This window comes from Orycteropus afer, unplaced genomic scaffold, assembly GCF_000298275.1.
Source record: "Orycteropus afer afer isolate SDZICR_OR568_19922 unplaced genomic scaffold, OryAfe1.0 scaffold00148, whole genome shotgun sequence".
NCBI classification, from domain to species: Eukaryota; Metazoa; Chordata; class Mammalia; order Tubulidentata; family Orycteropodidae; genus Orycteropus; species Orycteropus afer.
The window spans coordinates 1,374,282-1,388,225 of record NW_006921735.1 but is presented as its reverse complement, the minus strand read 5'-3'; the positions used below and the strand labels follow the sequence as shown (position 1 = coordinate 1,388,225).

At 36.0% G+C, this 13,944-nt stretch overlaps 1 protein-coding gene across 1 annotated transcript in view; it reads left to right on the top strand.

Moving 5' to 3' along the window:
* LOC103201376 (dystrophin-like) overlaps positions 1-13,944 on the top strand; it is a 2,052,823-nt gene that overhangs the window by 966,987 nt on the left and 1,071,892 nt on the right. Inside the window, exon 35 of the mRNA XM_042781676.1 lies at positions 4,522-4,671. Within this exon, the coding sequence (XP_042637610.1) occupies positions 4,522-4,671 (150 nt within the window). The remainder of the gene's footprint in view (positions 1-4,521; positions 4,672-13,944) is intronic.

The window sequence follows — 13,944 nt, the reverse complement described above, 5'->3', positions numbered from 1 at the left end:
CATTGACTATGCAAAAGCATTTGATTGTGTGGATCATAACAAATTGTGGATAACATTGAGAAGAATGGGAATTCCAGAACACTTAACTGTAATCATGTGGAACCTGTATATAGACAAGAAGGCTGTTGTTCAAACAGAACAAGGGGACTCTGCATGGTTTAAAATCAAGAAGGGTGTGTGTCAGAGTTGTATCCTTTCACCATACCTATTCAATTAGTATGCTGAGCAAATAATCCAAGAAGCTAGACTTTATGAAGAAGAATGTGGCATCAAGATTGGAAAAAGAATCATTAACAAACTGTGATACACTGACGACACAACTTTGCTTGCTGAAAGTGAGGATGCCTTAAAGTATTAATGACGAAGATTGAAGAATACAGTCTGCAGTATGGATTACATCTCAATAGAAAGAAAACAAAAATCTTCACAACTGGACCTATAAGCAGCATTACGATAAATGGAGAAAAGTTTGAAATTGTCAAAGACTTCACATTGTTAAGTTCTACAATTGACACCAATGGAAGCAGCAGTCAGGACACCAGATGACATATAGCACTGGACAAATCGGCTGCAAAGGACCTCTTTCACGTGCTGAAGAGCAAAGATTTCTCCTTGAGGACTAGGATGTGCCTTACACAAGCCATGGTATTTTCAGTCACCTCATATGCATGTGACAGCTGGACAATGAATAAGGAGGACTGAAGAAGAGTTGATGCTTTTGAGCTGTGGTGTTGGAGAAAAATGCTTGAAAGTACCGTGGACTGCTAAAAGACCTAACAGGTCTGTCCTGGAGGAAGTGCAGCCAGAATGCTCCTTGGAGGCGAGAATGGCCAGACTTCGTCTCAACTACTTTGGTCATATTGTCAGAAAGGACCATCCCCTGGAGAAGGATGTCAGGGTCCACAAAAGAGGGAAAAGCCCTCAACGTGATGGGCTGACATGGTGGCAGTGGCGATGGGCTTAAGTATAACAAGAATCATGGAGCTGGCTCAGGATTGGGCGGTGTTTCATTCTGCTGTGCATAGGGTGGCTATGAGTCTGAGATGACTGGATGGCACCTAACATCAACAACAACAGTTTATTTATACTTCCTCACTGAAGTGTTTTTCTCACAACTTTATCTTAAGCCAGTGGTTCCCAACCAGTGTACTTTGTTTAAAAATGCATGGTTTTTTGTGTATATATACATTTTATTTAGAGCTCTGGTGGTGTAGTGGTTAAGGCATTTGGCTTCTAACCAAAAGGTCAGTGGTTCAAATCCTCCAGCCACTCCATGGAAGAAAGATGGGGCCATCTGCTTCTGTAAAGATTTACAGCCTTGGAAACCCAATGGGGGTTGCCCTGACTCAGAATTGACTCAATGACAGTTAGTTTGGAGGGATTTTTTTGGTATACATTTTATTATGTGTGCGTGTGCATGCATGTGTGCGTGCGTGTGTGTGTGATGCATGGCAGTTATTTTTGGAAACAAAATTAATTTAATTTTAGACTTATTTGAGAATTTCCCATCTCCAAATATTGGAAAATATTAAAGAACAAAATGAGGAATCATAAAATCAGAATCAAAATGGGAGTCACTTTTTCAATATATCTTAGGCCACATATCAGGAGATTTGGAAAGAGTCTTTATAAAAATAAATCCCATTTGCTAGGGAAGATCTTAATTGTGAAATCAATCACACTACTTCAGCCTCTAATTAAAGGCATCCAATTCGCCTGAAGTGATGTTTTATTTTGGTTTATTTTGTCTGGAGATGGGGGCAGGGTGTTTGTTCACACTCCATACCGGTTGAATAGACAGCCAGCTTATCCAAGTGGCCTTTCAAGCCTTCCAACTGTGTTGTCTGCTATTACTGATCACCTCACCTGGCTGTCTGACAGGCACTGGTTGTACAGTTGGTTTAGGTTTTATGGTTTCAATTTCAAGAAAACACTATTTTGGATCTGTTTTATTTTAAATTTTGAAAGGAAGGGGAAAGGGGAAAGAAAATTAACATTTAATCATCCCCTATTATGAGCCAAGGATTAGATGCATTTCCATCTGCTATTTTATTCAATCTTCATATCAGACTTTCAAAATGGTTACTATTATCCTCATTTAACAAGGTTGCACAATTAAAGGGAAATGCAATGATTCGGTTTGTTTTCATGTGTAAATTAGAGTCCAATGCCAAGCATTTATTTCTGCAAAACAAGGAATTTGCAACAGAACAACAGGGGAGAAGGTATAAAAATAAAAATATTGCTAAATTCAGTTATATATATATATATATATATATAGAGAGAGAGAGAGAGAGAGAGAGAGAGAGAGAGAGAGAGAGAGAGAGAGAGAGAGAGAGTGTGTGTGTGTATCTACTACAGGTATGCCCTGCTTTTCAGAAGCTTGCTTACTGCCTTTCACTTTTACAAAAAACTTTCGTTGGTACCTGTTTTCACTAACCTAAAGAAATTCTAAGAGGATTTCTGCTTTTATGAAGATAGGCAAAAAGTGAAACTAATATCAGTATTTGTTTTGTGGTGAGCCATTAAAAAGGCAGTACTCACTTGAGTAGTGACAGTAGTGTCACCCATCTCCTTCCCTGGTGAACTATGCTCAGCATCTCAGCATCAAGCTACCATAGCTTTGAACTGTGTCTGTGAACATCGTATATGACGGTTATTTTTGGTTTTATGTGTTATTTGGTATGATTTGGTGTGTTATTTTTTGGGCCCCATGTAAATCAACAGTAATTGCTCCTTTGCTTTATTCCATTTAGGTTTATGAAAGGTTTCAAAGGAATGCTCTACTTTCAGATACTAAGTGTTAAGTATTGCAGTAAGTACAGGCATACCTCATTTTATTGAGCTTCGCAGATGTCGACTTTTTCACAAGTAGAAGGTCTGTGGCTATCCTTCATCAAGTTGATTGGCACAATTTTTCCAACAGCATGTGCTCAATTTATATCTCTGTGTCCCATTTTGATGATTCTCACAATATTTCAAACTTTTTCATAATGCAACTGCATACATAATAGACTACTAAAACAAAATAAAACAAAACCCACTGAGTCAAATCCAACTCATAGTGACCCCATTGAGTTTCCAAGGTGGTAAATCTTCATGGAAGTAGATTGCCTCACCTTCCTTCTGCAGAGCGGCTGGTGGCTTAAACCACCAACCCTCTAGTTAGCAGTAGTCAATGCCTTCCTTGTAAACATAACTTTTATTTGCACTGGAAAACCAAAAATTTCTTCTGACTCGCTTTATTGTGACATTTGCTTTATTGTGATGGTCTGGAAGCAAACCCACAATATCTCCGAGTTATGCCTGTACTTGAGATTCAAAGATGAAAAGTTTAGAATCAGTAATTCATTTGAAGTTGGTTATGTCATGGAAAAACGAACCATTCCATCCTTGGAAATTATTTCTCTTAACTGTACTGAACGTGTCATGTGTGTGTGTGATAACACACATTGATAACACATTTAAAGGACATATTTGGTGACATTTACGTATCAATAAATATGTATTGATTTTCTTTCCTTCTCAGACAATCAAGATCAGCGCTGTCCAATAGAACTCTCTGTGACGGTAGAAATGTTTTGCATTAACTATTTTGGTAGCCACTAGTCATATGTGACTTGTGAGTACTTGAAAGATGACTAGTGTGATGGAGTAACTGACATTTTTACTTGTTGAATTAAATTTTAATTAATTTACATTTTAAAATCCTCATGTGCCTAGTGGCTACTGTATTAAGTAGTGCAGCTCTATATGATATAAATGAATAAAACACAGCTATTAACATCTTGGTGGTTTTGTAGGACTTGAGAAAGGACATTTAAAGTGTGATGCTGAATGAATAAGAGAAATTCAAGGATGTGGACAAGTCAAAATAGGAGTTCTGCAATTTCATTGCCTAAATATGAATTCCAGCTTTTGCATGCTACCTTTGTGTCCTTGAACCTGGTTTTTAAACTCTGTCTCAGTTTAGGACAGGTAAAATGAAGATAATAGGATCTACCCTATTAAGTTATGTTGGTACGGGGATAAACTAAGATAATATATGTGAAGAGATTAGTACAATGCCTGACAATCAGTACACACTCAATAAATGTTGATTGTCTCTTATGATGATGGTGTAAATTCTTACTCACTGGTATGTTATGGTATGGAGTCTGAGTATATGAGAGGGTGATGATTTATTCTGATTGTTCTATTTCTGATAGTGATGTGTTTCCAGGCTAACTGTTTAGGGCATTATTTTAGAGTTTATTATACCACCTAACATTTTTCTCTTAAAAAAAAAAATCTCTGAGGAATAAGATAATTTGGTCCTTTCAAGGATAGGTTTATTTACTTGGGAGTGGGTGTTTCAGTCCATCAGCTCTGCACTCTGTAGAAAACAGTTGTTATTTTAGGGACCAACGGCCCTTCTGTCAAGTCGCTTCATTTTGTTAGACTAATCAATAGAGGCAAAGACAAGGTAGCTGGAATTGTGTTGTAATTCATTTTAAACATTGTTGCATTTGTCTGTTTCAGTTACTGGCAGAAGAGTTGCCCCTGCGCCAGGGAATTCTAAAACAATTAAATGAAACTGGAGGAACGGTGCTTGTAAGCGCTCCCATAAGCCCAGAAGAGCAAGATAAACTTGAAAATAAGCTCAAGCAGACAAATCTCCAGTGGATAAAGGTTAGACATTAACCATCTCCTCTTGTCATATGCATTAAATGTTGCAAGTGTTTATGTTTCTTTTGTTCCTTGGGTGCTTTATGGAAAAGGTGTGTGTGTGTGTGTGTGTGTGTGTGTGATGCATTAACCTGACCATTTGTTTTGGCTGTATGATTTGTTGGAATGGAAAAAATGGTGATCATGGAGGATGGCACACCAATGACCAAATGCAAAATGGACACCATTATTTTTTGCATGAAAAATTTCAAACAATTAGGTTAGAAAAATGATGAAGTGATTAATTCAGAGTTCAGGTATACCTTGACAGTATTTTAGCAAGGTGGAGGTAACCAATTTCACCAAGTATAATAAATCAAAATTACTTATTCTCACCTAAAATGTATTTAATGGATCATTAATATAGACTAACTGCCCCACCCAAAAGTGCTTGCTTTTTTCATTCATTCATTCATTCTTTCAATCACTTACTTAACTTGGGAGTCTTCAACTTTCTGTCTTGTATAATTTTGAAATATAGTATTGAAAATGTTTACTAAAATAATAGATTTTTAAAAACTAAGAGGTGCATATAAATATACAGTGAAAGTAGCACTAATTGATCCATCACCATTTATGGAAAGATAATCGTTTCCCCATGTGCTACAGTGGCGCTTTTGTCACAAATCAAATGAGTATTTATATATGAATCAGCTTTTGCATTCTCTATTTTCTTCTATTCAATTATTACTATCCTTGTACCAATACCACACTGGCTTAATTATAATCAATTTATAAAAATAAAAATTGTAAGCAGGAGTATAAATCCTCCAACTTTGCCCTTCCTCTTGAAGACTGCTTTTGTATTTTTGGATTATCAAATAAATTCTACAACCGATTTGTCAGTTTCTACAAAAAGTCTGACAGAATAGTAATTGGAATTGTATTGACTCTTGATCTATTGACATCTTTACATTATTGACTCATCCAAATGTGAACATGCTGTATCCCTATATTTATCTAGGTATTTTTTAAAAGCCTTTTTAGCAATAGTTTGAAGTTTTTATTCTATATGTACGACACAAATTTTATTAATCCCTAGTATTTGATTATTTTTGATTCTACTATAAGTTTTAAAGTTTATGTTCTCTTCATTTGTTGCTGCTGTGCAGAATATTATTATGTTTATAAATTGAACATATGTATCCAGTGACTTTTCTAAATTTACTGATTAATACTCATAATTTTTAGAATCTTTGGGATTTTAAAAACAATTATTTTATTGTGTTTTCAGTGAAGGTTTATGCAGTAGCTTAGGCTCCCATTCAACAATTTCTACTCAAATTATTCAGTGACATTTATTACATTCTTCACAATGTGGGAACATTCTCATTATTTCTGTTCTGTTTGAATCTTTGGGAATTTTGTACACACAATTATATAATCATCAAATAAAGGAAATTTATCTTTTTCCAATACTTATCATTTAAGCATTTCTTTTTCTTCCTTTATTGCACAGGCTCTAAAACAATGTTAAATAGAAGTGAAGATATTGAGAAACGTTGTCTCATTCCCTGTTTGAAGTGAAAAGCTTTCCATAATTTATCATTAAATATGATGATTTTCATAGAATGTGACAATCTTCTTGAACAGATTAAGGAATCTCCCTTAATTCCCAGTTTGCTAAATTGTTGTCATAAATAATTATTGGAATTTGTCAATTACTTTCTCTGTATTTATGTAAATGATTGTTATTTTTCTCCTATTGTGTGAAAATAGTGAATTATAGTCATTGGTTTGTGTGTAAATTTTTATTGTGATTTAGGTGCAATTTTACAAAGAAGATTCATTTTATATTCAACAGTTTATACATGTTTTGTTTTCTGACACTGATTATAATCCTCACAATGGAACACATCTCCTGCCACCTCGTGCCTGTGGTTACACCTTCCCTGTGTCCTTCTTACTTATTCATTCATGCCTGCCTAGACTTCTCCATGTGCAAATGCTGCGCTTCTGATCTTCTGTGGCTGAGTGTTCTAAGGAGTCCACCTTCTTGGTGTAGTTGTTCAGCTCATAGTCCTGTCTATTGTTTAGCTGGGAGTTAAGCTACTGAATGACCCCAATTCTAGGCCCCAAAGTGTGATGCGGGGCCATAGTGTCAGGGTTTTCACTAGTCTCTATCTGACCATTAATGTTCGTCTTCTTTATGTTTTTCAAGTTTGTTCCACATTTTCCCCCTACTCTATCCAGGATCTCTAATTTTGAACCCTGTCCAAATAGGTGGCATTGGTAGCCAGGCACCATTTGGTTCTTCTGGTTTCAGGGACATGTAAGTTTAGGTTCTTGTGGTCCATTCGTCTCTTGGATTAATTGTTTCCATGCATCTTTGATTTTCTTCACTCTTCTTTGTTCCAGATGAGGAGAGACCAATAGGTCACCTCTCACAAGCTTTTAAGACCCTGGTAACTACTCACCAAAGGAGAATGTAGAACAATGTTTTATGTACTTTGTTGGATTGACGTCCCCTGTGACTATCATCCTGAGGCCAGAGGCCTAGCGTAGAGTCATTTGTTTTCTTAATGTGAAGCCACTCTTGAATTCCTAAAATAAACTCTATTGGTCATGAGGTGTTATAATTTTTACAGATTGTTGGATTCAATTTTCTAATATTTTGTTTAGGATGTCTGTGTCTTGGTTTTCATAGATACTTAGCTGTATGTTTTTTTTTTTTTTTTTTCATGTAATATTCTTGTCAAGTGTAGGTCAATTTTAGACTAGCCACATAAAGCAAGTTGGAAAGCATTCCCTCTTTTTCTTTTTTCTGGAAGAAATAGTTTAAGATTGGTGTTATTTCTTCCCAAAGTGTTTCAAAGAATTCAATTGTAAAGCTAACTGGGCATGGCATTTTTATTGTGGGAAATATTTTAATAGTAGTATAATTTTTTTAATGGACATAACCAAAACCAAACTCTCTGCCATTGATTCGATTCTGACTCATAGTGACTCCCTCCCATAGAGTTTCTGAGGCTGTAAATCTTTACAGAAAAAGACTGCTTCATCTTTCTTCCACAGAGTGGCTGTTGGGTCCAAAGCACTGACCAGCAGCCAAGTTCCTTAACCACTACACCACAGAGTTCATTTAATAGATATAGGAGTGTTTATTTTATTTTTTAAAATTTCTTTGCATGTCAGCTTTTTACAGTTGTATATTTCAAATAATTTGTTCATTGCCTTGCTATTTTATTTTTTTGGATTATTTACTTTCTTAGTGATCATTTATATGTAAGTATGAAAAAACAGAAAAGCTGACTGAGAGCTCTAAGACTTGGGTGGATCTTGTTGACTAATTTTTTTTTTTTTTTTTAGCTATATGTGAGAAGGCAGAGAGCTGTCTTTTCTACTTCAAATGCTATAATACAGAGGGCTTTATTCTTATATAAAAGAAGTTCTAGTGATGTAGTGGATAAGACATTTGACTGGTAATCAGAAGGTCCGTGATTCATACCCACCAGCTGCTCCATGGAAGGAAGATAGGGCAATCTACTTTCATAAAGATTTACAGCCTCAGAAACCCAACGCGGGTCACTATGAGTTGGAATCGACTCAAAGGCAGTTTTTTGTTTTTAATGCCAGAATTCCCGCTTCCCTAGTTCTCGCCAGGTACCAAGTTCAGTTTCTTTAGAAAAGCACCACACACGTTTTGTTTGTTTGTTTTTTGTCATACATGTTTATAGTCTCCTATTTGTAAATGCTAAGAAAAGACTTCTACAGACCACGAGTCCTCCAGTTTTAACCCGCTTCCTTGCCTACACATCATGGCTTTTTTTTTTTTTTAATGCAAACACTCTCCAGATTCTGCCTGAGTGAATTCTCCCTGTACCTAAGGCTCCTTCTGCCTTACTTTATACATCCCCACTTTCCATCTGCTTTTGGCCTTTCAAGGCTTTTTGAACCCCCTCATCCACCACTGTTTCACTATCTTACTGAGCATTTTTAATACCAGTGAACTTTTTTCCATGCAAAATATAAAGCACATTGTAACCCTTTAAACTGGGAACAAATCCATGCTGAGAAGCTATTGCAGAACTATAATTTTCATGTAATACAAAATGACTTCTTTCAAATATGGCATAATTTTCTCTAAAGAATTACTTGTCATTCATCAGCACCTAACTAATTGAGAGGGAGGAAGAAGATATCCTGCAAAAAGTTTATTTATGTAGACTATTTGAAAAGAAAATTATAGAGACTTCATTTTGAATTGCACCAAGTTATTTATTATATATTTAAATTTATGATGCTGAAGTTTTTATGACAGATTATTTACCTGGTTGATAAAATATTTAAGACTGAAATAAATACCAATTTTGACATTAAAGTCTTAATCTTAAGTCTCTAAAATTCAAACTAGAAGGTATTTGAAAAATAATCCCCTTTTATTTTTATGGGAGCTCTGGGGGCATAGTGCCTAAGGCATTTGACTGCTAACCAGAAGGCTGGTGGTTCAAACCCACCAGCCACTCCTCGGACGGAAGGTTGGGCAATCTACTTCTGTAGTGATACTGCCTCGGAAACCTGAGGAGGGGTCACTATGAGTAGAATTGACTCAAAGGCAGTGAGGGATTTTATTTTTATATATCAATACTTTCAGTTATGTGTTAACCAAAGTAAAACCATTTAGGTGAATTTAAATTTATTGAAAAATGAAAAGTGTCTTCCTTTAACTATTTCAGAACATCCATGTAAATATTAGACACTTGCATGTAGAAGGAACACAATGTCCCAGTAACTAAATTTTGTAGCCACATAACAACACAAACAAGAACATTCCTTTTAAGAAGACAAGGAGGAGTGATGCCCCAGAATGTTCGACCATATCTCAGTATATTTTGACATCACAAAAAGAAACACAAAAATTTGTAATTGTAGGAAATGTGAGAGAACTAATTACATAATTGTAGCTTTGTAAATTATGAAACATGTCTCGAGATTTTTTCTGTTCTGCAACACAATTAAAAGTTTAAATTGTTTATAATAGAAAATTAAGAACATGAACATCATCTTGTGTAGACGTACATTACTGTGACACCCATAGTATTTGTGTCCTATCCCAAAGTATAATTATAATGCCATGACTTTGTCATCAAAATGTCACAGAGTTTGGAATCTTATTAATTAACCATTTAAAATTTATTTAATTGTCTCTTATGAATATCTATGTTCCCACACCCCTGGTGCTAGAGATTTAAGATTAGAAAACAAATGACCCATGCCAGATATGGGTCACTGTGCAGGATAATAGTTTCTGCAGAGTGAAAAGATAGCTTATGACTCATTGAGAGACAGTCTTGATCTTAAGAAAACTGAAGTTCTCAGTCATTAGAGGAGGAAATAAATAATGGAGACCTGTGTTCTCCAGCCTCCTCTTCCAAGTATAGAGTCGACTTTATACTTGGAACTGGTAGGTTATGGTTGCTGGGACACAACTATGTATGTTCCTTAGCACATTGCATCTCCAAAAATGCCTCACTGTCACACTCTCTGGTGGTGGATGCCTTACTCCAAAGTTCACTACCATGTGCTGCAGTCTACATATTTGACCAACTTACCACTTAGTTTTGCACATTTATTTTTCATTATGAAAAAGAAAAAAACAAACATGATTGGAGGTAACGTAGTGATTTATTTAAGGAGTGGTGGATGCTATAATGAGTTCATTGCAAAACTGTTACCTTGCCTTGGCCCCGATTGCTTAGATTTAAAGCAAAGATGGGAACTGTGGCTTTCAAGCTTAATACAGCCCTTGCCCGAAATTTCTGGAACCTTCCAGATAAGGCTAATGAGATTGTATCCTCATTTTTGTCTAATACATAACTTGATTTTTGCAGTCTTTAACAATGATGACACCCTTAAGATCCACAAACTGTGAACGCAACTATAGCTAACCTGTTTGTTTATCTCTCTCTCTCTTAGGGTCTCATTCTATCATCTTCTAACATGTTTCTGATTCTGTGTTGTTTTCAATATTTATCACTCTTCATTGTTCTTTATATGGTCCCTGAGTGTGGTTCCACGTGTGTTTACTGTATGGGATGAGAGGTGGTGCCAGATTCCCCTTCCCTTCTTTTCTCTCCCCATCATGCTCCTTCTCTTTGTTTCTCTCTCTGCCATGTGCGTCTTCATCTATGAATTGGTATCTTTCTATGTCTACTATGAATGTTCTTGTCTATATGCATGTGTACCAGTTTTTCTCTGTCCTGTTTGTATACGTGACACATTCTCTCCCAATCTCTTTCTCTGACTCTTCGCCTCTTAATACCTCCATCTTTCCTCTTGTTCTTGTCAGGTTGAGCCTCCTTCCTCACTCTTCATTGTTATTTTTACATATTATGTGTATTTTTCAACAACTCATTATTTAAAAAGAAAGTACATTTTATCATTCTTCATTTTTCAACCATATTGTATGCTTTCCATATCTCACTGAAAAGGTACAATGATGGAACATTTATTTTATTGGCTGATAGGATTATTCAGAGGGAAGGAAATTCAGGAAGCTAAGTTATGGTTCTGTCAACATCTTCTATATTAGAGCACTGAGTCTTACAAAGGTTATGTGACTTGTTTGAGAACACATAGCTCCTTATATAAATACAAAAATGATGATAAAATAAATAGCATTTATAAACTTTTGATGAAGCTCAAGAGATTTTTATGTGGATCACATGCTAGAAACAAATAAATATATTTTCCCCATTTCATCACATTCATCCTTTGAAGATAAAACCTGGGGTTTCTTTCTGTTAAAAAACTCTGAGAGCTTTCCTTTTTTTTGCTGTTTTTTTTTTTTTTTAAATTTTGTTTTGTTTATTTGTTTTGGGAACTGGATGCTATGTTTTAAAATTATATTTCAGAACCTTCTTTACTGTGAAACATTTGTGATTTGTGTTATATAGGGAAACATGTTTATGTTGTTTCAGAATTAGTTGTATATCTACTACTCTTCATGTGAAGTAAATGAATAGATTGAGTAAGTTTAGCATTACTATTAGTCATAATAGGAGGTCTGGTGGCATAGCCCTAAGGCATGTGACTGCTAACCAGAAGGGTGGTGATTCAAACCCACCAGCCACTCCTCAGAAGGAAGGATGGGCAATCTACTTCTGTAGTGATACTGCCTCGGAAACCCAAGGAGGGGTCACTATGAGTTGGATCTGACTCGACGGCAGTGAGTTTAGTTTTTTTTGGTTTTTATTAGTCATAATGAATACATTTTCATTTTATTGAATATATTCAAATTTTTGCATAGCATTTTGCTATTTATTTGTAAATGGTAAATTACTATTTAAATGCATTACCACCCAGACAGTGCAAAATAGTACACATAAAGGCTAAATCATTTTACAAGTGCAATTAATAAATGAAATACATTTCAGTTAAATGTGTGTAAATATAAAATAAGGTTCACTTTACCTATAAAAATTTATATATATATGTGTGTGTGTGTGTGTGTGTGTGTGTGTGTGTGTGAAGGATTAATACAGGAATTTTTTTTGCAATATTGATGATATTACAGTGATTCGATGTTCATCTTCCCCATCCCATACCTCCATTTTTTATGTTGGTTTCCTCCATTTGGGTGGGTAGATCAGAAGTGATTTGTAGAAAGTTACATTTAGAGCCAAACAAAAACTCAGCATGAATAGTAAGGGACTTGTGCGGCAAGTCATTTCAATATGAAAACTTTACTTTTGCTACTATTACATATGGACAGCATGTATTAGGTATGAAAACATGTCACCTAAATATGCTGTGGCCTAGACTTTATTAGGGAGCTCTGGTAGCATAGTGGCTAAAGGCACTTGACTGCTAACCAGAAGGCGGGTGGTTCAAACCCACCAGCCACTCCTCGGAAGGAAGATGGGGCAATCTACTTCTGTAGTGATACTGCCTCGGAAACCTAAGGAGGGGTCGCTATGAGTCGGGTCTGATTTGATGGCACATAACAACAACAACAACAGACTTTATTAAAAATTAAGCTTATTTACATTTAAAAATGTTGTTTTTGTTGTTAGGTGCCATTGAGTCATCTCTGACTCATAGTGACCCTATCTACAACAGAACGAAACATTGCCTGGCCCTGTGCCAGCCTCACAATCATTCCTATGTCTGAGCTGATCATTGCAACCACTGTGTCAATCCATCTCGTTGAGGGCCTTCTCCTTCTTCGCTGACCCTCCACTTTACCAAGCATGATATCCTTCTCCAGGAAATGATCCCTTCTCACAACATAACCAAAGTATGTCAAACAAAGTCTGTCCATTCTCTCTTCCAAGGAATATACACACTGCATTTCTTCCAGGACAGATTTGTTTGTTCTTTTGGCAGTCCATTGTACCTTCAGTATTCTTCGCCAACACTACAACTCAAAAGCACCAACTCTTCTTTAGTCTTCCTTGTTCATTGTCCAGCTCTCACATGCATATGAGGTGATTGAAAATACCATGACTTGGGTTAGGTGCACCTTAATCTTCAAGGAGACATCTTTGCTCTTCAGTACTCTAAAGATGTCTTTTCTAGCAGATTTGCCCATTGCAATACAGTCATTGGATGTCTTGACTGCTGCTTCCATTGGTGTTGATTGTGTAACCAAGTAATATGAATTCTTTAACAACTTCAATCTTTTCTCCTTTTATTGTGATGCTGCTTATTGGTCCACTTGTGAGGATTTTTGTTTCCTTTATATTGAGATGTAATCCAAACTGCAGACTAGTCTTTATTCTTCATCAGTAAGTGCTTCAAGTCATCCTCACTTTCAGCAAGCAAAGTTGTGTCATCTGCATATCTCAGGTTGTTAATGAGCATTCCTCCAATCCTGATGACAGATTATTTGCTCAGCATACAGACTGACTAAGCATGGTGAAAGGATACAACCCTGACCCACTCCCTTCCTGATTTTAAACCATCCAGTATCCCCTTGGTCTCTTTGAATGACAGCCTTCTGGTCTATGTACAGGTTCCTGATAAGCACAATCAAGTGTTCTGGAATTCCCATTTTTCTCTATGTTATCCATAATTTGTTATGATATACACAATTGAATGGTTTTGCATGGTCAGTGAAACACAAGTAAACATCTTTCTGGTATTCTTTGCTTTCAGCCAAGATCCATCTGACATCAGCAATGATATCCCTCATTCCATGTCCTCTTCTGAATCTGGCTTGCATTTCTAGGAGCTCTCTGTCAATATGCTGCTGCAACTGTTTTTGAATTATCTTCAGCAAGATTTTACTTATAT